Raw genomic sequence first — 26,804 nt, 5'->3', positions numbered from 1 at the left:
CTAAGCACTGTTTCTTGGGATATCCTCTCACTTTTTATAACTACAGAGGAGGAAAGAGTTTGCTGGTTCCTGGTTATAGTTCATTGCTTCCTAGCAGACTGGGTGGGTAGCTGAAGCATGGAGAGGAACGATCAGGTCTTCAATGCTCCTAGCTGTGAAAGTAGGATGCCCTACATTTCCTTGATTCCAATACAAGTAACCTGAAAACAGTGAAAACTGTGGCTGAAACGAGGCTGCCAGCCCTCAGTGATGAAGAGACCTGAGTATGCCTGTGGTTTGACATCATGGGTGAAATCAAGCTCTGAGCTCCACAGTTCCTGGTTTGGCTTTTACTATCATCTTCCTGAAACATCTGGGAGGATTTGCAGTCAGCCATGGCTGGTCTGGTTCCTCAGAGCCTGATTCCTGGGCAATAATTTATTTGTGAAATCTACTGGTGAAAAGCCAATGGATAAAACTTTCTGAGTATTTCTAAGCATTTCTTTTCAACTATTGTCTGTACAAATACCCAGTATTTTATTTTTCTATACAGAAAAACACTGGAAATTAAACAGATAAATGAAATAATTCTCAGCAAGCTCTCATTCATAATTTCCCTATGATGTGACAATCTTCTGTTTGTTTTATTCATAAAAAAAATGCAACAGCCACCAGGTGCTGTGCAAGCTTCTCCTTTTGTTAATCTGCCTCTGTTATGAAATTGGATTAAAAGCACCAAAAAATTTTTAGACAGTAAGGCTACTTCATTTACCATAAATCCAAACAGAATTCAAATACTGTCTGAGGCAAACGACACTGCTTTCCTTTACAGCTTCACAGACTCTTCAATTTCTTGCATGACCTGACCAATTAAATGCAAGTCCAGTGACTTAAACAATTTAGTAATACTTTGGTTTAATTGTGGAAACAATTAAGCAACAGTTAGCGCTAATTATCTTATAAAGACTATGACATAAGCACAGAAATAGTATGGTTTGTTTTAAAACTCAGTACTGACGTTTCACCAACTCCAGGAGCTTTCATAAAATGACATCTCCTAGTTACTAGTGATATAAAACACTGAAAACAGGAGAAGCAAAAATGTATATATCACAGTTATGAACTTGAACAAAATTCGACCAACATGCTTACAAAATGCGAATTCCAACAGAAAAGGAAAAAAAACTGTGGTAATTTATGAAAATGCTCAAAACTGAATCTTTTTTTCAGCCAGACAATACTAGTAAAATTGCTCAGATTCATGAAGCTAAATTTACTCTAAGTCATATAGATTTCCTAGTGATCTTCTGGGAATAGATCACTGGCTCTTCAGTTCCATCAGGAACTGAAAGAATAGTTTTGCCAAGTAAAATACAATGCAAAAGGTTATAGTATTATTGAATCAGAGGTAAAACACCTCTTAGTTATCACTAATTTCTAGTCATCTTCTAGTAATTTTCTTTAACGAATGTCCCCAAGGATTAATGCTTCTAGGCTTCTTGCTGAAAACAGACTGCAAGATTGATGGGCAGGACAAAATCTAGTGTTGTGTATTCATGCTACTTCTCTGCAAATAACTACTTGAACCCAGCTTTTTGGTTTTTGTCAGCTGCTTGTAATGAAATATCCTGTAAAAAACACCTGAGATTTTATCTTGATAAGCTCTTGCACTTCTGTTCTCTTTTAACTAATGAAAAGTCTGTCTATTCTTTGAAATTGGGAATAAAATCCCTTGTTGTTAAAGAAGTGCTACACCTTTGTCCCGTCATAGTGAATTCACAGTTAAAAGATAATAAAAACGGACACAATTTTTAAACTTTCCATACCAGTAAGATATATTAAAGCAATAACAATATCAGCAGGATGCCAAACTTATAACTCAATGTGGATGTTCTAAAAATGTAGCTGTTGCCACTGTCAAACCAGCTGCAACTACAAGTCTTAGCTGAGACAAAACCACCAGATTCACACATCATGTCAACTGTTATGCAAGGAAAAGGTTGATAGAGTAGATTGCTTCTCCACTCTCATTTATTTTCTTTTCCCTATAGTAAGTGGGTCATTGATCACATCAGACATCTTCAGGACATCTTGTGGAAAACAGGGTTTTTTCCCTCAATTCCTAGGAACGAAAAAGTGAGCTTATTGAACCAGGTTGTTTCAACCAAGCCTCCAGATACAGTAATTGGTTCCATCTCCCATTAGTATTGAATCCTGCAACTCTAATGTCAGTAGTCTATTCTGAAGACTAAGTTTTCAGATCCTACTAGTGGCAGATGTTAAAAATATCTAAGAATGAAAGTAGATACATAAATGTAAGATATTCTCTCTGGACTAGTCTTATATGGTTTAAGAAAGAAACTTATTTTAGTTAGTAAAAATTTCAATAAACAAAATAACTGAAACTTGTAAGCAGTCTGCTGCTGTTTTGTTGTGATCATGTTTGGTGATACATTCCTTAATTACACAGACATTGCTTTCCCGCAAGATAAGGTCTCCTTTAGTACACAGAATACCCAGTGCTCGGAGTTATGCAGTTGGTGAATGGTGCTACTTATCTTATTTCTGCCTTGTTTTTGATCATGCACTTGGTTACAAAACAGTAAATGAAATTAAGTAAGAAAGACCTCTTTTTTGGCTAGGCTTTCTGAATATCACATTGGATACTTTCACTTTATTTACTGTAACAAAACTAGGGTTTCCTAAAAGGTTACGTCCCACCTTCTTTGTAAGATGTTACGTTCTTTCCTTTACTGTTAGGTGTTCAAATTGCTTTGCAAAATTGTTGAACATTCCTGAATGCAACTGAAGTCTTCCTAAAAATTCATCCTGATTATCTAGACAATGAATTATTTTTACAGATAGTATGTGGTGTATGTTTGTTGTCTTTTGAGCTAGTTACATAGCTAGAAAAGATCCAATCTCATATTTCACAAGGGTTTTACTTAGAAACTTCTTATTGATGCATGGTTCCTGAAATATTCCTCTATTTAAGCTGCACACTTGACTTAGTTGCTCTGTACGAGCAGTGTCAGCTAGAGACAGAGTGCCCAGAACTATCTTTACAACAAACAGCTCATTAAGATGCTGAACTCTAGTGAACCATGAGAAGAAAATATGAATGCAATCATATCTGCAGCACCAAAGAACGGAAAAGCCTTCTCAGCATTTTGTCAGTTAAATACATTTTTAATACTCCTGCTAACAAATAATAATCCCTTGATTTTCTTTCCAAAAGCTTACAAAGTTGCTGACAGCTCCAGTAACTCTAAAAGTTTCTATTGTCAGCTCTGCCAGTCTCTCACTAGTGTCTTAGACTTCTCTTACCAGAGCTCATGTTCGTTGCCTCAGATTTTGCCAGAATAAATCCCAGTAATGTTGCACAGCTCCCCCCCCTCCGCCTAAGTCTACCCTCCTGTCTAAGCCCCCTGCCTAAGTCTACCCTCCTGTCTAAGAAGGCCCCTGTTGTGTTTTTTAATTATTTGTTGTCCTTTGCAGAGAAAGGGACTCTGAGGCAAAGAGGTGAAAAAAGGGTCACTGGTAATTTATTGCATGTACCAGGGCTGAGCTAGCTGCTAACTGCAAGACTGAAAACCTGAATAATTAGTTTTGTAGAGAACATTGGAAGATTTGGTACTTCAGTTCAGGTGAAAACAGAAAGGATTTTGATTCATTATATTAATTTTATTGAAACCTCTCAGGAAGTGTAAAAACAGTTAACCTGTCAAGAATTCACATGTCATTACTACTGGTGAAGAAAGATACAATTCAAGAGCAGCCTCTGAGGTGGTTTTCTCTTTTAGGATCACCTAGAACCATAGAGTACAAAACTGTAAATTAAGATGTTGCTTTAGGGACTAGTCTTTCAACTAATATTTTCTAAAATATTTGGACGTCAGCTATCTTGAAGTTGCTCTGGGGAGAACGGTTGGCTCGTATGTATTTTTCATATAAGGTAACATTTATATCAAGAGCATACGCTTTCTGAAATTCAAAAGTTAGGGAAAGATGATGAAGAAATAAAGTCTGGGTAGCAACCTTTGTTTACATTGCTACTGATGGCTAATTACTACATGACCAAAGCAGTATTACTGTTATCATCAGAGCATCTAAAAACATAGTCTTGTGAATTAAAGAACACCCCATAGCTCTGGAAGATGATGATATTGACAGCTCTTCTAGGGGTTGTTTGTCAGCAGGTCTCCCGTAACTCTACAGAGAAGGCAGCATTAGAGGAGGAAAGCTCTGGGCAGCCCTGTAACGAGCAGCATCTGCAGCTCTAGGGAAAATCATTCAGCCTTTCAGTGCCTGGCAAACCCATGGCTCCTGGCAATTTTGCACAGCTTACTTCCAGAAGGAAGATAATCGTGTTTCAAATTTCAGTAAAAGAAAAATAGCAAAGGCAAAAATACATAGATCAAAAATTGTCACTTTGATAGTTCAGAAGGAAAATTTTAAAAGATACTAATACTGCCAAAATACATAGATAACAAAGAGGAGTTCATTCTTTCTTATCAAAATGGGCTGGGCAGAGGCAAAGCCAGGAAGCGTTTAAGTGCTGTGGGATGCTTGTGGTCCCTGTTCCTGTGACTGTCAGTAGCAAAACCCATGTGCCAACCAAAGGCTTGAAATTGTTGCTGTATCACAGCAGGGGTGTAAGTGCAATTGCTCACACTTCTAGAGCTTGATAGGCCACATGGCTGAAATTCTGGTCCTGTAGAAGTCAGAGGAGATTTGTCATTGACTTTCTTCGCTTGACCAGAATTTAATTTCCTCAAATAAGAGTTACTCTGGCAACTCTCCTACAGTCTTGCTATCCAGTCCTCATACAAGCTGAAAGGGAGATGCTAGAAGAGAACTAAAGTGTAGAATATTAAAAAAAACCCAAATATTTTCTGTTTATGTTTAATAAAAACATGAAAAAAATCTCCCAAGGTCCTTAATGTTGCCTATTACTATGCATATCCTCAATTCATGACTTATGTATTTTAATTCAGTCACAGGGTACGCTTTGAACTATTCAGTGCTGCATTATGCGCTGCACTTGAGATGTTCAAGATCTTGTTTGTTCTCCTCAGTATTCCTCACCCAAGAAGCTAATGAAAAATTCAGTCATGATGGTATTGTTTATGACATACATAGCTGTGACACATGATAATTTCACAATCATTTCAAGACACCATGTGGCTTCTTTTGACAATTTGTGACAGGCAGTGTTATCAAGCACAATTGTTTGTACAGGAAACAACTGGAACACGTGGTCCTTGGGACATTATGTTATCTCCTGATAATGATGTCATTAACATGTGTATGCTATAATTAATGACTACAAGAGCGATTCATTTGAGTAAGGCTTATGAATCCATTTCATCTGAAAAGGAAAAGAAAACCTATAATCATTTGGGCTTAGATCCTGAAAGCTACTTACTTGCAACCTGCTGCAGCTACACTGGGTGACCCACTAATTGAGGCATATTAACCAAGAACCATTTATTTCTCAGTTATATTACAGAAAGTTGGATTAGAATCATTATCATAATGATTGTTCTCATAGAGATCAATGGGAGAAACAGGAACCTAGCAGTGCTCCAAACTCCTTTGTTGTCCTATCTCCTACTAATGGTAGCCAGGAAACAATTGCAATCTATCAGTCTGTATAGCTAACATAATGAAGCTGAAGACATGTTGATAGAAAACCCACTGAAGTTAATGCCATTCCATCATTCTTCTGGAAGCATTCAGAAACCCACACTTCTTACATCCTTGTCTGCATGCCACATAGAAAGTAAACTGTCTTAAGGGCAGTTCAGAGTCATGAAGTGTTTTTATGTAAGTTTAATAGTTTCTACTCTTCATTGTTATAATGGGCACCCTCTTGACCAGGTGAATTATAATCTACATTTGCCATCATATTTTTACCAATATATTTGACCGTCCAATGTCCTGATGTTGGTCATACCATGGTTTTAGTATAACGTCTGTTGTCCTTTCACTACAGACTCAATTTTTATTTTCACTGCTTATAGCTTCCTAAAAAAAAGACCTCAATAATTTGTTTTCAAGCTTGATAATCCACTTTTCTCCCTTAACGCTGGCAAAATCCTTCGGAGACCTTATTTTTTTTTTTTTTCTTTATTTGGATTTTCGGAAGACTGTTTGGGCATAAAAAATATATTTTCACGAAGATATTTGCATAGAGTAACAGCCACACAAAAATAGCTGGGAGTGTATGAAATTTCCAACCTGTCACAGATATAGTCCTCAGGAAAACTGCCTACAATGTGTCTAAAGAGATTAAAATGAGATTGGAACCCTGAGAAGATGTTTGAAACTGTACTACTTGCAGGAGCTACAACCAGTGAAGGCTGGATCATGCTGAATCTTCCAGATAGATTAAAACAGAACAGGAGGGAGTCAGGGAAGCGTAAGTAGATCTGCTCCTCCAGGCAGTCTCCAAAGCACAAATTTTGAATGGGGGTCAAATATGTGCAAAGCACGAGCTAGGCTTTTCCAGAAGAGGGCTAGTGGCATATGTTCCTGCAAAACAAATCTTGTGGTACTGGAGACGTGGTATTTGGGCGACACAAGCATATCTGTTCTGTTCAACTGCTTCATAACTATACAAGGTCAATCTCTTTGGCTTTTCTATTGTCTCTTACATATCATTTCTATAGAGGGAGTGTATGAATCACATGAGTATATTGCATAAATAATAATTTCTATGCATTACTAACTCTGCTCTGAGGCTTGAAACACTAAAGACGTTTTTACATAGTAGCCATTCTCTCTTTGCAATTCTAGAATAACCATAGCTGTATCTACTTCAGCCTGCACTATACTTTTTTAAAGTAAACAAAACAGCACCATGTATTTTCATAATGTATGCTAAAATTTTTTTTAAAGTCTAGTAATGTAAAATCAGAATTTCTGGAACAGTAAATTCAATCACTATTAACAGCAGTTGATGTGAGAAACATAAAGGAGTTAAGATTCAGAAGCCATTCTCTATGCCTTATAAAGATGTCACAAATGTATTTTTACATGTGCATTCCATACCTGTGTTGTTGTCTTTCAAAAATCTTATTATTAAATTAAAAAGAAGCAAAGTACAATTGTTCCTACTAAATACAGCTCCTGATTGAGAACCAAGTGTGCTTTTTGCTCCATAGAAATCATAAGAATTGAAAAGTTCTCAATCCTGGTCTACAAGAGTCTTCTACAATTCACAATACTATTCTTTTAATTTTTTAACTGCAGTATTTTTTATAATTACTGCTTATAACATCCTGTATAACAACACATTGTAAGAAAATGCTTCCAAAAGAAGAAATAAAATCTATATATCCATACAAAACTAATGGAGCTGTAAGAGCAATCAGAAAATATAGAAGAAGTAGTTCTATTGCTAGTATATCACAGGCTTAATTCTAGACTAGCAAAAACAAATGAAAAATTTTCATAGTCAAAACATGAATGTCAAAGTTTACTGTACATTTAGAACCCTTACTTGACTCAACAGTTGCAAGCAAACATGCTGAAAAAAGATTATTCCCAGCAGATAAGATCTATACCTTTTAAATGCTGTGCAGATTGGCTTAGCATTTAATGCTGCACAACATATTTTTCCTGAAAATACTCAAAAGAAACAATATGTGAAGTACTGCTATGATGTTACTTTTGTATTTGTTATACATATTTGTATATGTGCACACATATATATGTATATGCACAGAGAGAATGTATGCCTATATATGGCTACAAGTGACATCCACATTTAAAAATGTGTTCATCCTCATACATTGAGTACTCACATTGGCCTTTTCCATACAAAGTCCTGTGTGGATTTACACATGTGGATTTTTTCTTTTTTAAATTTCCCTGGCCTCCACAGGGACACAAAAGGGGATTTTGGGAAAAAAAATAAATCAGATTTAACACTGACAAGTGATTTTTGCTGGGAAAACATCACATAGTATCTACTCAGAGCATGCCAGACTTAAAAACAACTACAAGAGTTGCATAAAGGTTCTGAAAAGTCCTCACCCTCACTATCTTGATGAAGCTTTCAATGATGCAAATTTCACAGATATAGAGTACATACCTTAAATTTATTTGGAGTACAAGAGTTAAAGAAGCAACTCCCTCCAGATCATTATCTCAACAATGACAAACACATCTGCCTAGAGGTATCCAGTGGTACTTGGGCACCCCACCGTCTTTGTGGGGAGAGGCAAAAAAGAGTACAGATCCCTTCTGACTTCAAAAAGTTAAGTTTCATAGAATCATAGCATGGTAGGGTTTGGAAGGGACCTTCAGAGATCATATAGTCCAATCCCCCTGCTAAAGTAAATTCACCTAGATCAGGTCGCACAGGAACGTGTCCAGGCAGGTTTTGAAGACCTCCAAGGAAGGAGATTCCACAGCCTCCCTGGGCAGCTTTTTCCAGGGCTCCCTCACCTGATCAGTAAAATAGTTTTTTCTTATGTTTAAATAGATTTTTTTGTATCCCTCGTCACTTTTCTGGCCATGAAGTTACTCAGGTGTATAACTTCTTGAGATCACTTGCACTTCAGCATATATGTAACATTCCCTATGTTCGCTTACATCACACTGCTTGAGAAACATGCTAATGCACTGGTAAGTCAAGCCATCTCGGTATAAGCATGCTGGAAGTATATGTTATATCCCCCAAAAGTACTCTAATTCCTCCGTGTTCCAGGAAAAATATCCCTGGATGGCTTTAAATTAAATTCCTCATGCTTTCAAGCTCCTACTTTCAAACACCCAGCTTTCTCATTCAAACACAGGAGCTGAAGAGGTATTTGTTTCAGGTTTATGTTTTCAGTTTCACCTATTACTTCCTGTGTCCTCTGCTTGTGAAAGTAATTTTAACTGAGCTGCAAAAAATCAATTCCTGCTCCAGAAAGAGTGTCCATGTGGGAGATTCATAGTAATACAGCTAAGAATTGTTTCTATTACAATATGCTTGAATAATCAGCAAATGCAGAAATAATCTTGAATGTAGTCAAGATCTAAGGAACTTACCAGGAATTGCAGAAGACAGCATCCGTATGTGTTAGTATATACATATAAGCACATAAACAGAATCCCAGAATAACACAGAATCACAAGGGCTGGAAGGGACCTCGAAAGATCATCTAGTCCAACCCCCTGCCACAGCAGCACCACCTAGAGCAGGTCACACAGGAACTCATCCATGTGGGTTTTGAATATCCCCAGAAAAGACTCAACAACCTATTTGGGCAGCCTGTTCCAGTGCTCCCTTATCCTCACAGTGAAGAAATTCTTCCCTATATTTCTTTGGAACCTCTTATGTTCTAGCTTGTACCCATTGCCCCTTGTCCTATCATTGGACATCATTAAGAAGAGCCTGTCTCTATCCTCCTGACACCTGCCCTTCATATATTTGTAAACATTAATGAGGTCATCCCTCAGTGACCTCTTGGTTTAATTGTAGCATCCAGAGAACTTACTGTGTATCAGTAAAACCACGGTAACACACCTACTCTAGAGCAAAAGGTAGGAAAGTCAACCTCTTTATTTGTTGAGTAATTACTCTGCATATGCCCCACGCTAGGCAGACACATGGGCATCTACCAAAGCTCAGCAGATGCCAAGCCACTGGCTCATCCATGCTCACTTGATTGTATATTTGAGCCTGTTATTCCAGAAGGGAGGCTGATTTATTCTACTACTGTACCTTAATAATGGTTAAAAGCAGGTCACGGTGAAGGAGAAAGTCCTTGCCATCCTAACCAAGCTAAATAGTGGGTAGTGTTAGTCTATTCCTTCTGACTGGGTCGTTTCCGCCTTTCTCAGTGTTCTGGGAAGACACCGAAAGGCTTAAAACCAAAAAGGGATGATGTTAGCAATGAATCATTCATCTGGGAATGCTGATAAAACATAGGTCCAGAAAGGCAACGGTCACTATAAGGAATCCAATCTCAGAAGTCTTCTTTCACATCTGTCTCTCCATTAGTGAGTTCCCTGAAATAGGTATGTGAACAGACACACATGCTACATGGAGTTAGCAAAATTCCTGAGGGCACCCATGACTGCTAATACACTCCTGTAAAGGTCTTCACTATTTAGGTGCATGCCCATTTTCCTTAAAAGCTAGGCACAACATTTAACTATTACTTAAAACTTAAAAATAGGCATTTAGCAAATGGTATCTCGATTTTCAACAATATGCAACCATTTATGAAAAGTCTGTTCTTATTTCAGCTTGGCAAATCACCTCTTAAAAATCTGACAGCAGGAGTTTTTCATTGTTGAAAGCATGGCAGAGAGACAACCTGTACCAGTTGTAAATGCAACAGTTATGCTGCATTGCAAAATAAGACAAAAAATAGCAGAGGACTGCTTTCTCATGGAGCACTTAGAGTAACAGTCATTTTTAAAGCCAGTTTTTGAGGTAAGACTACAAAATTGAAATCCTGCTGCACTATTGTGTATGTACATGTGTGCAAATACCAAAATTAAGGACTAGAAATTAAGTCAGGAAAGAATAACGCTCTAACAGATGCTCTTTCTACTCTTCTGAAATTGCAACAAAATGTATTTATATAGCTCTGTTGAGGTATTCTTTTATTTGTCTTTCATTTTGTGTGCACAAGTTTGTATCATCTAACTTTCAGAACAGACATTTTATCCTTTGAAAACCTCTGTCCTTTGTGAAGGAGATGGAAGTAAGAGAACAGGATTGTTTCTCAGGTACTTATCTCTCTATATGACATGCCCATTAGTAGGAAAAAAGTTTTTGTTAGGACATTGAAAATAAAGTAATAGAAGAGCTGAGAATGGGGAAACAACTGAGATAACTTGCAGTGCTGAGTGACTACAGATACCAGTTGCTGCTGCACTATTCATTTCCAAAAGCTTGTATTTGCTGGAACTTGATCACATATACTTACAAAGTATGGCATACAACATATATGCACAGACTTTTTCTTGTAAGTTTATGTTTAATTTTAAAACACCAACAAAATCCCAAACCCAAACCAACTCCTAGCAACGTATGTTTAAATTCCTAAATAGCCATCTGCTTTGGTAAGTATCCTTCAGCATGTCATTGATTGTGCAAAACAATTGCATACTCACTTTAAGAAAGAACAAATGGCTTTAGGAACATGGTATTTAGGATGCTTTTTTTGGAGAAAGTATCCTTAGAGATTAAATTGAATGCAAAAATATTAGCAGGAATGTCACAAAGATTTGAAATTAGTCACCTCCATCCAGTCTGCCAAAGATCAATCACTTCATGTGTCTCTTTGAAAGCTGTATTACAGCTAAGCAAATATCATAAGTAGCACATTTAGGAAAAATTTGTACCATCATGGATTTTATTCTTTTTTGAATGATTTCTTTTAGGTAAGCAAAAACCCCAACATGCTTATGAGTACACAGAGATACTGGTAACTGAGGCCATTAACTTACACAGATGAAATAGAGAAAGAGATCTCACCTGATTTTTACAGCATAATGGCATCACGTGATATTATGCAAAAGCAGAGAGTTCAAACATCTTTGCTAATATGTGCCCACACTGAACTGCTTCCTGGGTTGCCTGGGTTGCCATCAGCTTGCATGATGGAGTGTGCCAAGGTACAAGTTTACAGCTACCACAGCTAAACCAATTTCACAATAGCAATCACATTTACCTGCTTGTACCTGCACAGAAAGCCCTTTTCTAATGTTTTGATAAATGCTTGCAGGGGGTTACTTTCATAAACATCAAAATTCTTAATGTATACTGTTGCTTACTCTTTTGCAAAGTCAGCAGGAGAGTTTACACATTTCTAAACAAGATAACAAATTTAATGGAAAATACTTTGACAAGTCAAGAACTGTAGTTGAAACTACAGCATTTATTCCCTCCTTGAAGGATCTCTTTTCTGAACTTAGTCAAGTGTTAACCTATGTCCATACAGTTACATGATACTGCTTTCCCAGGGATTTGCCAAGTGGAAGCTAAGCATTGAATAAATGATTATGGAGCAGGTAAAATTAATGCCAGAAAGATGTACACACTGTCCAGACAACACCATTCCTTTACATTCAAACACTTGATACAGAGAAGAAATCAAAAAGGGGATGGAAGACTAATTATTCTGTGGCCTGATGGACACACTTAAAAAAATTAAAAAGGATTGGGTTAGATGAATCATAAGTAATTAGGCCAACAGTAAGAACTCATTCTTTTATTATCTCCTGGTTTGACAGACAAAATTGATTAATTCCTTAACTCTGAAGGATCCTAATAACAAATATCTAAAAATTGAGTCATGCTTCTTTATTTATCTATACTGTGAAGTCATTCAGAAATGAATTGTTGTGGCCAAAAAAGTAGACATTTCCTTTTTTTTTTCCCCAACAAACATAAAATCAACAGTTAAAGATATATTGAAACATCACATACAAAACACCTGAACAAACAACATGATTGGGAGCTCAGACACTGTTGCAAAGGTTGAATCTTAATGGTCAGGAATGCAACCTGGGGTGGAGAAAACTTGTTTCTCACAGAGCAAGTACATCAGATTGCAGAAAGAAAACCTGCATTTGCAACTGTTTTTTCTAATTATATCTGACTTGCACAGCAGAAAGGGGCATAGGAAGCAACGCTTTAACTTCTCTTGTATATAGTGTCTTCAGCTTGTGACGGTTCTTCTTACTACCTTACATTTTCTGTTCTTTTTGCAAGACTCCCAGACATAAATTTAATTTTGGGGTTTATACGTTGATTATTACAGAATCTATACAGAGCAGTCATACTGAGTACCATCATAGGAATCTCACAGACGGATATGAACAAAACTACCTTGCAATTCTTGAAAAAACTATTTCGAAGAGAAAAAGAAAGTGCTACAAAAACAATGTCACTTGGTTTATATTTGAAAGCAAAATTGCTAGCTTTTAAAAAAGCTTAAAATTGCACTTAAAAAGCAGTTGTAAAAGATTGTCTTTGGCTAATAGCGACATTTGACATTCTATTTAGAAAGAAATAAACTCTTTTCCAAAGCATAAAATATTTCCTACAGGAGAATTATATATATATAAAAAAAAAGTATCTGATTTAGTGTCTGTGTCAGCTGATATTCAAATTTAGTTTGTATCCTATATATTTTTAAGATATTGTAATTTTTTAATTAATAAATATTAATTCTTTAAAAATTAGAACTCATTTTCACTTTCCCTTTTTAATATAAAATTTAATGCATTTACCTCAAGTCAAATATAGGGATAAACAGTCCTAATAAATAAAAAAATAAAATACAGTGAATAATCTTTTGAAACATAGGTTTTGTGATGAAAAATATTGTAACTAAGTCAATCAAAGTACAGAAGAATTCCTGATATCTAAGAAGAAATATTGTAATTTAAGTGTCTGTCCACAATTTTTTGCTATTCAGCTAGCATTCTGCAAGTCCTAAACTCATATGAGAATACTACTGGGGAGCTCCAAAATGGACAGAAAGACGAATGAATGTGTGAAGGGAAAGAAGTTTTAAAAATAGGAGGAAGTGATGGCAGAGATGTGAGGTTTGCCGAATGGTGACAGTGAGGAAGAGGAAGAAGCATCAGTAGATGTGAAGAGAAAGTATGTGAGATTTGAGAATACCATCCTCTCTGAGCCTGAGGCTTTGTCCTGCTGGAATAAAGTTACTTTTTAATGTGATGTATCTTAAAGCTGGCATGACTCCACAGAGAAAAGAAATTAAGGGAAAGGAAAAAGAAAGAGAAAAACACTGTACTAGCTTTTCTGAAATGGAAATAGTCAAGTGTACTGCACACACTTGCTAAATTAATTTATATCCTACCATTGCTTTACAATATGCTCTTGATTTAAGTTTATTTAATCTTTGTTGGCAAGATGTCTTGACGTTGCAAATATAAAAATAAGCATCAATAGATCATTCCTGCACTTCCTCCACTAGAAGCCAACATTAAACCCAGTAAACACACTGCATACAGTACTGACCCAGCAAATGAACTAATATATTCACAGCAACATCTGTATTTTAAAAATTTCCTTGGGAGAACTGATTTAAGAAAACAGAAGCAGGAAAATCCAGGTAATTATATACACTAAAAGCATTAAATGTCCCTTAAGGTAAACATTCAAGAAAAAAACAAGACTGTGTACCTATACACATGCAGCATTTCAAATTAATTTCACTTTAGATAAACCAGTAAACATCACTTATTAATTATAGACATGGTTAGTGTTTAGCTATTACTCCTCTACCCAATGGATTAAAGGAATAAAAGAAATAACCTACCAGAAGATTGTCCTAATATTATTTATATTGAGACTCTTTTGTGTAACTGACTTTAAGATTTGGAACCATTTAATAATTTCTAGAAAATACCAGAATTTTTACGTTTTTTTTTTAAAGTAGAGTGTTCTGATGAGAAATTTTGAGATAAACGACCAAATATAATTAAAATGTCTACTGTCATGTTTTAATCTCAGATGGCAACCAAGTCCCACACTGCTAATCACTCACTCCCCATTGATGGGATGGGTGAGAAAATTGAAGGGGTTAAAAGTGAGAAAACTCAAGATCCGAGATAAAGACAATTTAATAGATGAAGTAAAAGTCGAGCACACAAGCAAAGCAAAAGAAGGAATTAATTCACTATTTCCATTGGCAGGCAGGCATTCAGTCATCTGTAAGATACTGAGCGTGATGGTATGGGATATCCTGTTTTTGGACAGCTGGGATCAGTTCTCACAGTTGTATTCCCTCCTGTTCTTGTGCACTCCCAGCCCACTCACTGGTGGGGCCATGTGAAAGGCAGAAAAGGTGTTGACTCTGAAAGAACTGCTCAGCAATTGTGTTATCAATGCTGTTTTCAGCACAAATCCAAAACACAACCTCATATTAGCTATTGTGAAGAAAATTAGCTCTACTCCAGCTAAAACCAGAACACTACTCATTTATATCTCCATCTTCCAGTTGATACAGTTTCCTATGATAGATGTCACCACAGCCTCTAAATGCCATCACATTCAGCTTCAACTACTTAGTGCTCCACTGTGTTCACTCTTCCTGATGAGGCTTAGAGGTGGTACAGAGCCCAGACACAGAGTTACACACAGAGGTAGAAAGGAGAACAAGGAGCATCAGAGGCAGGAGGATATTGCACCTGTCCTATGAAATGAGGAGGAGGACTAATGTTTACTAGACTAAGCCTGGCAGATGAGTAACTCCAAAACGAATACTCCTGAAATTCTATCTGTAAACTGTCCTATGCTTACTGGAATGTATTTTTATTAGAAGGTTATTGAGACATGTTGCATTCCAGAAAGTTATGTTGAAAATTCTCTTTCAATAAAATGACCTTCCAAACTATCAGTAAGAATAATTTCCAGAATATTTCCTTCCAGAAAAGAGTCTGTCAGCATTACCATTTATTATACTTTAGCAAAGCAGAGTTTGCAGTATTCTGCTAAATACAATATTCTGAAATTTGTTTGCTTACTTTCTTGATGAAGGTTATTATGAATGGATTATCTATCTACCTTGTATTCCAAGGGCAAGTGTAGAGTCCTGCACCTCAGAAGAAACAACCCCATGCACCAATGCAGGTTGGGGTGACCTGCTTGAGAGCAGCTCTGTGGAGAGGGACCTGAGAGCTCTGGTGGATGGCCAATTAAACATGAGCCAGCAATGTATGCTTATGACCAAGAAGGCCACTGGCATCCTGGGATGCATCAAGAAGAGTGTGGACATCAGAACAAGGAAAGTTATTCTTCCCCTCTACTCTGCCCTGGTGAGGCCTCATCTGGAGTCCTGTGTCCAGTTCTGGGCTCCCCAGCTCAAGTGTGACAGGAAACTTTTGGAGTGAGTCCAGAAGAGGGCCATCAAGATGATCAGGGGACTGAAGCATTCATCTTTTGAGGAAAGGCTGACAGATCTGGGGCTATTTGTTGTGGAGAAGACTGAGAGGGGACCTTATCAATGCTTACAAACACCTAAATGGCAGGCATGGAGAGGATGGGGCAAGTCTTTTCTCTGTAGTACCCAGTGACAGGACAAGGGGTAACAGGCACAAGCTGGAATATATGAAGTTCCACTTGAACATGAGGAAAAACTTTCCTGTGAGAGCTAGAGAACATTGGAACGAGTTGCTGAGGGAGTTTTCAAAAACCCACTTGGACATCTTCATGTGTGACCTGGTCGAGATTAACCTTTTTTCAGCAGGAGGTTTGGACTGGATGATCTCTAGCGGTCCCTTCCAATCCCTACCATTCTGTGATCAATCCCTGAAACATCACCGTCCCAACTGCAGGAAGACAGCAGAGCAGATGTTGTTTTCAAGTCTTGTTTCAGCAGTGTTCAGAGACGTAGGAGCTGTGATCCTTGATCTGAAATGATCTCTCTTGCTCAGTCTACTGACAACAGCTTGCCAAACTTGGACATGGAGTTCACTGCAATCGTGAGAGGCACATAAAATCTTCTCTATTCTGAATAAACTAGCAATTTAACAGGACAAAAGAGGTATTATGATTGAGAAAGGATGACATGCTGTTAAAATATCTGTCATTTGGCTGTGTTTAAGTATTACTAATATGTTCAGTAAAGGGAGAAAATAAAACAGCAGCTAGAGTGTGTACCTTGTGAGTCTTATCCCTCAATAGACTTTTTAAGGAAAGTGAAGATGCATAGGTACTCAAACAATGACATAATCACAACTTTATTAAACCAGTCATTTTTTTAGGAAAGCCTCAATATTCTCTGTCCACTATGAAAATTTAAATAGCCAGAAAAATTCTGAAAATAAACCATGCCCCTGCTTCCTTCTGAATGTTGCTGAGTGACAGCAAGCTGAGACAACTGTCCTGTAAAAAAACCCAATGAATATGGTACTGTTCATAGAAATGGAAAAGAGTCTATACGAATTTTCTAGCTAGCTATCTGGAGAGAAATCTGTTTTACCTTCCTGCTAGAAGTATTGCTATGAAACCAAGCTTAAAGAAAAGAAAAAGAGCTGCTATAATATTTTTCTCCTTGCACTTGATTAGAAAAAAATGTTTTGGTTTTTTTTTTTAAAAGAGAGAAGCCCTTACCTCCCTTCTTTTCCTCAAATGCGAATATTGCAAAGATTTGCATATAAAAGTATTTGAGTATTTGTACTGCAGTACATCTGGCAATTATTTTACAAGAGAAGGCATTAGTTTTAGCCAATTGCCACAGGCTTGGCATTACTGAGAGAAGGAGAAGGCATTTGAATGTACAGAAGAAAAGGGATATTCCAGCTTTCTACCAGCTACCTTGAACATACTTCACGTTTAATTTCACCCTGTTGCCACAGGCACTGTGTTGTTATGACAGCTGATCTGCCATTGAATAGCTGTAAAGGAAAATCAACAAAGGATCGCTTCAGCAATTTTCAGTGCAATTTATTGGAACTTGTATCTCGCGGCTGCTGCCGCCTGTCGGGGTAATGACACATGATGGGTGATTAAAGTGCAAGTCCTTAAATCAAAGCTATGCCAGTGGTCTGAAGAGGCAGAAAACAGCATTCAGGGCCTGTTCATTTCTAATAGTGGGAGGACCTCCTTAGGAAAAAAATATGCTGTTTTGCTAACAAGAGAAAGCACTTGTGTCTGGGGAGAACTTGCATGTTTCCAAGATTTATTGTAGCTTTCTTACAGCATCTTTTAGATTGTGCATTTAATGAAAATGAAAAAGTAATTAAAACAGATAGTGTTACAATCCATCACAACCATGCAGAGTTCATTCACATCCTCATATTTAACAGAGAAAATAGGTGGTGAAAAAGAGAGCTCTCATGACAGCAAGGTCAGAGGTAGGCAAGGGCAGCTCACCAGCTCATGAGAAAAAGACACTTTGGGATGCAAACAGTAGCTTCAGTTAACTGAAATTATTTTTTACATTCTTTGCCTTTACTTTATTCTTTCATTCAGAAGAGATGCAAATAATCCAGCTGGAGATTTTTACCAAGTTTGGCGAATTCGTCCATTGGACAAAAACAAACTCTAACCGAAACAACCACAAAATGAGTATGAAGAAGCAAATAAATGAAAAAGGCCTTTGTTTAAAAATGGCAGAATGTCAGGAGAAGAAAACAGTAAATCAAAGTACACAATTAGACCAGGGGACTTGGTTTTGTTTTGTCATACAAAATGCTACTAATAGACCATGCCGTTGTGAAAAAATGGAGCAAAGACAAGTTAAATAAAATCAAAATAACATCTTTGGGGTTTATTTGTGTTTATAACTATTATTTCTTTTGCAATAGTAGCTAGTTATCTATCAGAGCCTCCATTCCATGAGTTGTCTGGAAATAGAGAGAAACAAATGTTTCCTGAAGAGGCCACAGTCAACACGGATGAGAGGTACTATAAGGGAGGCAGAGGTGGCAGAGACACAGGATGGTGAATTACAAGATCTAAGACCCAGGTTAGCTGCAGGAACAGGGCACTTAATTTTGACACTATGACCAGGCTCTCTATCCCAAACGTCCTCTTCTGTTATTCCACCAGCTCTTGTCATAGATCACAATTTTTAAAGTTTTTTTTTTTTTAAATGTTTAAGTGAAACTTAGTGTCAAAAGTATTAGCTGTGATTAAGAATGTTCCTGCTGGAAGTAGGTGTGGGTCTGAATGACGGTTTTAGGTTTATGCATTAAACACGTGTAATAGAAATAGTTAAGAAGCATATTTGAGAGTAAAGTGAGGAAGAAATTCTGTTTTCTTGGCAGACAGGATTTGTTTGGAATGTTCTGATGATCAGATTAAAACTTCTCAGGCTCCACACTGACATGAAAATAAGTGATAGAATTAATAAGGGGACTGCCTACAATAGATTATTTACAGAGGAACATATATACATCCAAAAGCTTGCTTCTCAGGAGGGAATTTTTTTCACAATACTCTTCTATCACGGTATATATATAGTCCTTAAAGAAGAATTAGGAATTGTGACATTTATTCAGATGAAGGAAGGCAGGCAGTCCATTTTAAGTAGACATCTCTTCCCTTGTGACTCCCGGGCAACCTTTAAATAATTTTAGTTCTTCTCTTCATGTTAAAGGCTCATTATCCTCTATAGAAATTCTTTAGAAGTCTTCTCATCCCAAGCACCAGGAGTCATTTCTCAAAACAGCACTAGATTCCTTTTCCAGATCCCTCTCACAATCTTCTAATACTGTATGTCTTAGTGAATAAGAAATTTGTGACTTACTTATCCTTGGTTCAGAAGAAGAGAAAAAAAAAATCACTGATTATGATTTTTATGTCCATTTCTTGAAAAGAGAGAGTGAAGGATAACAGCTGCTAAGTGAAGATTGCTTTCACGGCTGCCATTCTAGTCCCGTGGTTCCTGATTCAGCATTGACTCTGGCAGCTCACTCTTTTCACATTTCTCTTAGTATTCCGAAAGCCTCTTTCTTTTCTTCTTGTGTTTTTACTTCATACTCTCTTCTCATACAATCTCTCCTCAATCAAGGACTGAGACCAGTTTATATGATGTGAAAGTATCATGTAGCAGACACTGAGGCACTAAATAAACATCTATTTGTAATTTCTATCATTTCCTTCTTAGTGTTAAGAGTTTTGTTAAGCAAGTGAAGTTGGTTTATAACTTGAGCTTGATTTTCACTAAGAAACAGTCTATCAATTTTAGAAGTAAAGTGATGAAATTATATTAAGACAATATTTATTCTGTCCACTCCTGATCTACCAAAACAAAAACTTGTCTATCCCCTTTTGATATCAAATCTCAAGAGTTTTTCTGTTTAGATCCAGGTGACACTGGAAAGTCTGTGAAAGTAAAGAATCCAATCTCATTTGAAAGATTTTTCTCAGCATCTATGAAAGGCAAAAAATTATTCATCAGTGTTACTAACACAGTACGACAAAATCATGGAATGGTAGGGGTTGGAAGGGACCTCTAGAGATCATCCAGTCCAATACCCTGCTAAAGCAGTTTCAGGTAACACAGGAATGTGTCCAGGCAGGTTTTGAAAACACCCAGAGAAGGAAATTCCACACCCTCCCTGGGCAGCCCATGCCAGGGCTCCCTCACCCTCACAGGCAATAAGTTTTTCGTCATGTTCAGGCACAACTTCTTGTGTTCTGACTTGTGCCCGTCACCCCTTGTCCTGACACTGGGTACTACAGACTAGCTTCATTCTCTCCATACCTGCCATTTAGGTATTTGGAAGCAGTGATAAGGTCCCCTCAGTCTTCTCTTCTACACAACAAACAGTGCCAGATTTCTCAGCCTTTCCTCAAAAGACAGATGCTCCAGTCCCCTGATTATCTTGACGGCCCTCTGATGGACTCTCTCCAGAAGTTGTCTGTCCCTCTTGAACTGGATAGTCCAGAACTGGACACAGGATTCCAGAAGAGAACTTATCAGGGCAGAGTACAGAGAGATCAGAACCTCCCTCAATGTGCTGGCCACATTCTTCTTGATGTATCCCAGAATGCCATTGGCCCTCTTGGCCATGAGGGCACATTGCTGGTTAATGTTCAGTTTATTAAAACCAGAACTACCAGGTCTCTCCCTGCAGAGCTGTTCTCCAGTAGGTCACCCCCAGCCTGTACTGGTGCATGGGGTTGTTCGTCCTGAGGTGCAGGACTCCGCACTTGTTCTTGTGGAACCTCATGAGGTTCCTCTCTGCCCAACTCTCAAGCCGGTTGAGATTCTGCTGAATGGCAGCACAGTCTTCTGGTAAACCAGCCAGTCCTCCCAGTTTGGTGTCATCTTCAAAACTTGTTGAGAGCACACTGTCACCTCATCCAGGTCGTTGATAATTACGTTAATTAATCCTGGCCCCAGAACCAAGCCTTGTGAAATCCTGCTAACCACAGGCTTCCAACTAGACTTGCCGCCATTGAAACTTCTTATCAAATGTGGAGGGGAGGAATCACCTATGCATAAGAGTTCCTTAAGTCTGTAGCGATGCTATCAATGCTTAGCATCTGCATACATGAGGTATCTGTGGTACAAGGGACAGTTAAGAAGTGAAGGAGGCAGCTGTAAAGGGACTGCTGCCATGTCTTTCTTTCTGAGAGGCAGTCTAGTTTCATGATCAGTGACTAAATCCATTTAAGCCACTCTTTTTATCTGATAATTTGAGCTACTGCTTACAGACAACACACATACAGACAGACAGAAAGTGGGAAGCCAATTTGTCACAAGGAACCCACAACAAAATGTTCTGATGCTTATCATTGTTTATGTTTTGGAAGCCTGTTTCTTACTAAATTTGTCAGCCAGAAAAAGCTGACTGGGCAAAGTCCCACCTTCTACCTCTGAGTAAATAAATCATTACGGTGTAATTAAGAAAAGGAAGCCCAAGGTTTTTAGCTTGTTGTAGGGCTATACTTGAGGACTAGAGTCCTGAAATTACCAGAATAACCACAAAGGAAAACAAAACAATGAATGACAAGGTATAGTACCAGAGAGAATAATGGGAGGTCCAGGTTCCCACTTTGGAGTCACTCTGCATGACCAGAGGCAAGTATTATGTGCCATAACCATGTCATCCAGACATACCTGAAGGCCACCATGGCACTTTCACAAAGCAGTTTGTCCTTAATGCGTGCTTGATTTCAGCTAAAGCTGTGCATCTTCTACGCACATACCAACATGCTAACAGCCATGTTGGGAGAACTTGTGTTAGTGTGGATGTGTGAGGGTGTGCAGACATGCTTGCCTGCTATCTCAGAGCCAGAGGGGTTTTCATTAGATTCAAACAGCAACTGACTCTCCAGGGAGGCTCCTGCTCTTATTTGATAAGGGATGCTCTTTTATCACACATGAAACTGCATGCAGTGATCAGACAGGCAGTGTGCATAGCTGCCAACCAGAGGAAAGCTGTATTTCTATGGCATATTACAGCAGTGCATTGCTACTACAGTTGAAGACTGGCCCAAAAATAGCCATTTATGGAAACCACAGAAGCTGGATCTTCTATTGATCTAGAGAAAAAGTATGCAATTAATACAGTTGTTTTGAGAGACTAGGATATTATGTTATTTTTCAGATGACATCGCTATGGTAAATCAGAGTGGGAGGACATCTGAGGTACAAACTTGTTAGTCTTGCAAAACTAACAAAGTTGACATGCTCCCTTTCAAAGAACTTAGTTATAAGTTGGATTTTCCTTACTTTCAGAAAAAAAAAAAGAAACCTTTACATTCAACGGCAAATCTTTTTCAAGCTAATTGACATCTCAGAACTTCAAAGCACACAGTCAATCTTCAAAAATCTTACAAACATGAAAGTGCATAGCTTGGTCACCTCTTTCAATACTGGTCTAATAGGTCACCCAGGAACATTTGGTGTGCTGAAGTGTCAATAGTCTCTTTTTTTTCTCTAGTGAGAAATTGTACATACAGCTTTTCTTTTTCCTAATATTTCCTCTATATTTCCAGCTATGCTCTCTTTTTAAGGAGTTGTAGCTAACACATACCTAACAACTGGATTGCTTTTGTCTCATGCCTAGAAGGCACAGATAACTTGAGGTTGTGCACACACTTGTTGTAGTTTAACCCTAGCCAGCAACTAAGCACCACACAGCTGCTCATTCACCTCCCCCAAAGCTCAGGGAGGAGAATTGGGAAATAAAACTAAAACTTGTGGGCTGAGATGAGTTTACTTACTAAAATGATATAAATATAATAATACAAATAATAAAAAAAATACAATATAATTGTAGTGAAAAAGAATGTAATGAGATAGATAATTGTTTTTTTTTAAAAAGGAAAAAAATCTACCAAGTGATGCTCAATGCAACTACTCACCATGTGCTGACTGATGCCTGAGCACCAATCTGTCCCTCTCCATCAACTCCCCTCAAGTTTATATACTGGGCATGACATTACATTACATGGAATAGCCCTTTGGCTAGTTTGGGTCAGCTGTCCTGGTCATGCTCCCTACCAGCTTCTTGTGTCCACCCCAGCCCACTCACTGTCAGGACAGTGTGAGAGGCAGAAAAGGTCTTTGACGCTGCTCAACAATAACCAAAACATTCCAGGGTTATCAACACTGTTTTTAGCACAAAACTAAAACAGCCCTGTACCACCTACTGGGAAGAAAATTAATTGTCGCAGATAAAACCAGGACAGCACTCCAGATTCAACAGAATTAGATGCATTTTCTGAAAGTTACTTGTTAGTGGCCAAGACGAAATTACTACTATGGCTGTATTTATAATTTCTATTAGTATGCTAGAGAATCTTGTGGTATAGTATGTATCTATGATATTTTGAGAAATGATTAAAGGACTTCTTAATCCATACATTCTTCAACTTCAGAGATTTGTAACAGTTGTTCTTACTTCTTTGTTATTGTTTTTTTATTACCCTTGACCAAAATATTTCTTACTTCCCCTTCATTACTCAGCTGCGGCTCATAGACATGATTTTGAAATGAGATGTTGATCTTTTTCATTTTTAAGTCCTTGTTTCTTCTTCTACTAAGCAATGTTTTTTATTAACCATACTAACTTCCAGGTGCTACTGCATGCAGTTAAATACTGACATTAAATTAAAACCAACAAAACTGACCTCTCCCATCCTGCTCCACCTCCCCTCCCTCCAAACAAAGGATGCAGTAGACAAGCCTTTTTCACTCAATTTTAACATCTGGATCACAGAGAAGTGGTTTAGTTCTTACTTTTAACAGTGAGGTACATGGACTTGCTGACGTCTGCTCCCACATCATTGCTGACCTTGCAGAGGTAGTATCCACTGTCTTCTTCCAGCACATGTTTAATCAGCAAGGAGCCATTTGTGAGAAGCTGGATACGACCGTTCAATGCAATCGGCTGGAATTGAGGAACCCCGGCACCTAAAGCAGGACCCCCATGGAAATTAGTTAGTTAGGCAGGAAACTATTCTTACAGGCTCAAATCAATAAAATACAAATGGCTTCTGACATCATCAGAACAAATGGAATGGTTCTTTCAAAAAATTGAATTAATTAAATGGAAAGAAGAAAGATTTTTGAAATGCAAGAGTAGCAATCATTTTCCCATTTTAAAGGTGAAGGGGCAAAAGGAGCATGAAGCAGGAGTGGATGAACTAGAAAGGAGGAGAAAGAAAATGAAGATTTTCAGATCACTCATGGGTAAAAAGGCACATTTGTTGTACATTTAGAGGCTGATAAATTATTGACAATTACAGCTGAACAGTCATACAAGTATGCATCCCTAATGCTTTCACCAAATGAATTTCTTATGATGAAAAGAGATGTTTGTTGTAGTAAACATGGCATACTCAAGGGACTTCTAGGACTTTGTTTACGAAGCTCTGAGTAACATGGAAACCACATCAGTGACCGTATAGCTTGTTTCTTCTGACAGCTGACTGAAAGATGACACATGAAAACTCTGTTCTACGATGCTTGTAGCCGGTATTTATTCGGACTTAAAAGAAAAATATGAAAGAAACAAAAAGCTCAGACCACTAATCAGGCATGAGGTGCCATGTTTTGTGGTAATGTAAAAATAGAACGTCTATAAAAAGACAGAAAGCCAAATATTTTTGTATCAAGTTTTGTTTTAAGAATGAATCTACTTTTAATTGGAAGTAAGATACTAGGTGATTTAGGGAACAAGATACTACCATACTATTAGCATCCCATACTGTCCAGAGGCCCACCACAAGTTCAGGTTCTTTCAGCATTGAGGACTCTCTAAGTGTAGATCAAGATACGGTTCTTGTAACACAAGACTTTACAATCTACTTTGGCAGCAGAAGATGAGATGTTTCAGAGAAATCATAAGATAGTCTTCTTCAATGGAATTCTCTTATAGCACTTTCCGTACGTGAAGTTAATATCTGTCAACATTAATTACTATACACGGTTGGCTGAGTCAGCCCAGGAGGAAATATGATGAATAAATATTATGGAGAATGATTTAGTATAAAATAGCAAGCTCTAACAGCTGATGAATATGAGAGCTAGAATGTTACAACCAGACCTGCATATTAAAAGTTCTAGAAGAGTTTTCTTTCAGGATTTACAGTTACAATGAAGGTCTGGTGGCGTGTATTATGAACTTAGAAATGTTAAAGAGACAACATTTTCACAAAAATCAGTTGACATTGTTGATTTTTCAACTGTTTTACTCACATGCATATCCCACTTCCCCCTTTGTCTGCTTTTTTCCTCTAAGAAGACATTTTTCCTGTCTTTTATTTGGAAAGCACATTTATGCTTCACTAACTCTACCTGTCTGCAACTGATTGCCCAAGTAGATAGATGCAAGCACTCATTTCTTATATTTCTTCACATGAAAAATTCTGGGGACAATTTGGTGTTCACAGAAGGCAAATTGCTGATACTCCTGAGAACAGCTTACAGCTGGGCAAAATTTTGCCTAAGTTTGCAAAGGCTGCTTAATTTTCACATGCACTGTTATTGCTGTTAGAGCCAAAGTCCTTCCTGAGCACTGACAGCAGTTTGTCATACACAGAGCTAACGTCAGGAGTGAATCTGCAAAAGGACCATATGCTCATAAATCACAGAATCACACACTGGTTGAGGTTAGAAGGGACCTCGGGAGGTCATATGGTTCAACTTTTTTGCTCAAGAGGGCCACCTAAAGCTGCTTGCCCAGGATCATGTGCAGACAGCTTTTGAATTTCGCCAAGGATGAGACACCATAGCCTCACTGTCCAGTATTCAGTCACCCTCACAGTAAAAAGAAAGTTTCCTTATGTTATTGGAACATTCCCTTGTTTCAGAGGCAATGTCCATTGCGTCTTTAAGTCTAAAGGACTTAAACCAATAGATTTTTGCTGGTTATAGGGTATCTGTATTGATCATTTTCATTATTGTTTAGAGATAGCAAGTCCATTTCCAGTACCTGGCTATAAACAGCTAAGGGATCTGGGGCTGTTCAGCCTAGAGAAAAGAAGGCTCAGGAGAGACCTTACCGCTCTCTACAACTACCTGAAAGGAAGTTGTAGCGAAGTAGGGGGTCAATCTGTGTTCCCTAGCAATAAGCAACAGAACAAGAGGAAATGGCCTGAAGTTGCACCAGGGGAGGTTCAGGCTGGATATTAGGAGGACTTTCTTTACTGAAAGGGTTAGGCACGGGAATAGCCTGCCCAGGGAGGTGGTAGAGTCACTGTCCCTGGAAGTGTTTAAGATACAGTTGGATGTTGTATTTAGGGAAATGGTCTAGTGGTTGGTAGGACTGGGACAAAGGCTAGACTTGATGATCTTAAAGGTCTCTTTCAGTTGAAACAATTCTATGAATCTATGATACTATGATTCTATGATTCTGGTGGTCAAAAAGGTAAACCTTCTTCTTCCATTTTTCACAGACAGGAAAAGCCAATAACACTAACATACTTGCAGGTGTACAGATGCCCTTTCTGCTCTGCTGTGCTAGCTACATATGAGCTATGATCTTATTGTTGTGCTCTTTCTGGCCTCACCTCAGTATTTCAGAATTTGTCACAAACCTTGCTCACAAATCAGTTATACAATTTATCTCTTTAAAAGAAGATGTAGCATATATCTTATAGACCTGTACAGCAACTTAGTTAGATTATATATTGAAATTGCAGTCCTACATTAGAAAAATACAGTCTTTTGTAAAAATACTGACAGTTTGCCAGTTATTTGGGCCAAAATATTAAATTTCAGTTTGATGGCTTTGCCTACATCACATATCTACTAAAAATGTCTTTGACTTAAAAACTTCAGAGCTGCTAATGGAAAACCTTAAAAACCATCACTTGTAGTAAGATGCCACTAAAATCAAACTACTGTCCCTTTCCCCTTTTTTAAATGGGA

The 26,804-nt window shown here is 37.8% G+C and overlaps 1 protein-coding gene across 2 annotated transcripts in view; it reads right to left on the bottom strand.

The window, feature by feature from the left end:
- DSCAM (DS cell adhesion molecule) overlaps window positions 1–26,804 on the bottom strand; it is a 390,325-nt gene that overhangs the window by 129,748 nt on the left and 233,773 nt on the right. For both annotated transcript variants that reach the window (XM_061988625.1, XM_061988624.1), the window contains exon 9: window positions 23,670–23,843. In XM_061988625.1, the coding sequence (XP_061844609.1) occupies window positions 23,670–23,843 (174 nt within the window). The remainder of the gene's footprint in view (window positions 1–23,669; window positions 23,844–26,804) is intronic.

This window comes from Colius striatus, chromosome 1, assembly GCF_028858725.1.
Source record: "Colius striatus isolate bColStr4 chromosome 1, bColStr4.1.hap1, whole genome shotgun sequence".
In the NCBI taxonomy this organism is placed as follows: domain Eukaryota; kingdom Metazoa; phylum Chordata; class Aves; order Coliiformes; family Coliidae; genus Colius; species Colius striatus.
Note: the sequence above shows the minus strand (reverse complement) of the source record. Positions and strands in the feature narration are given on the sequence as shown.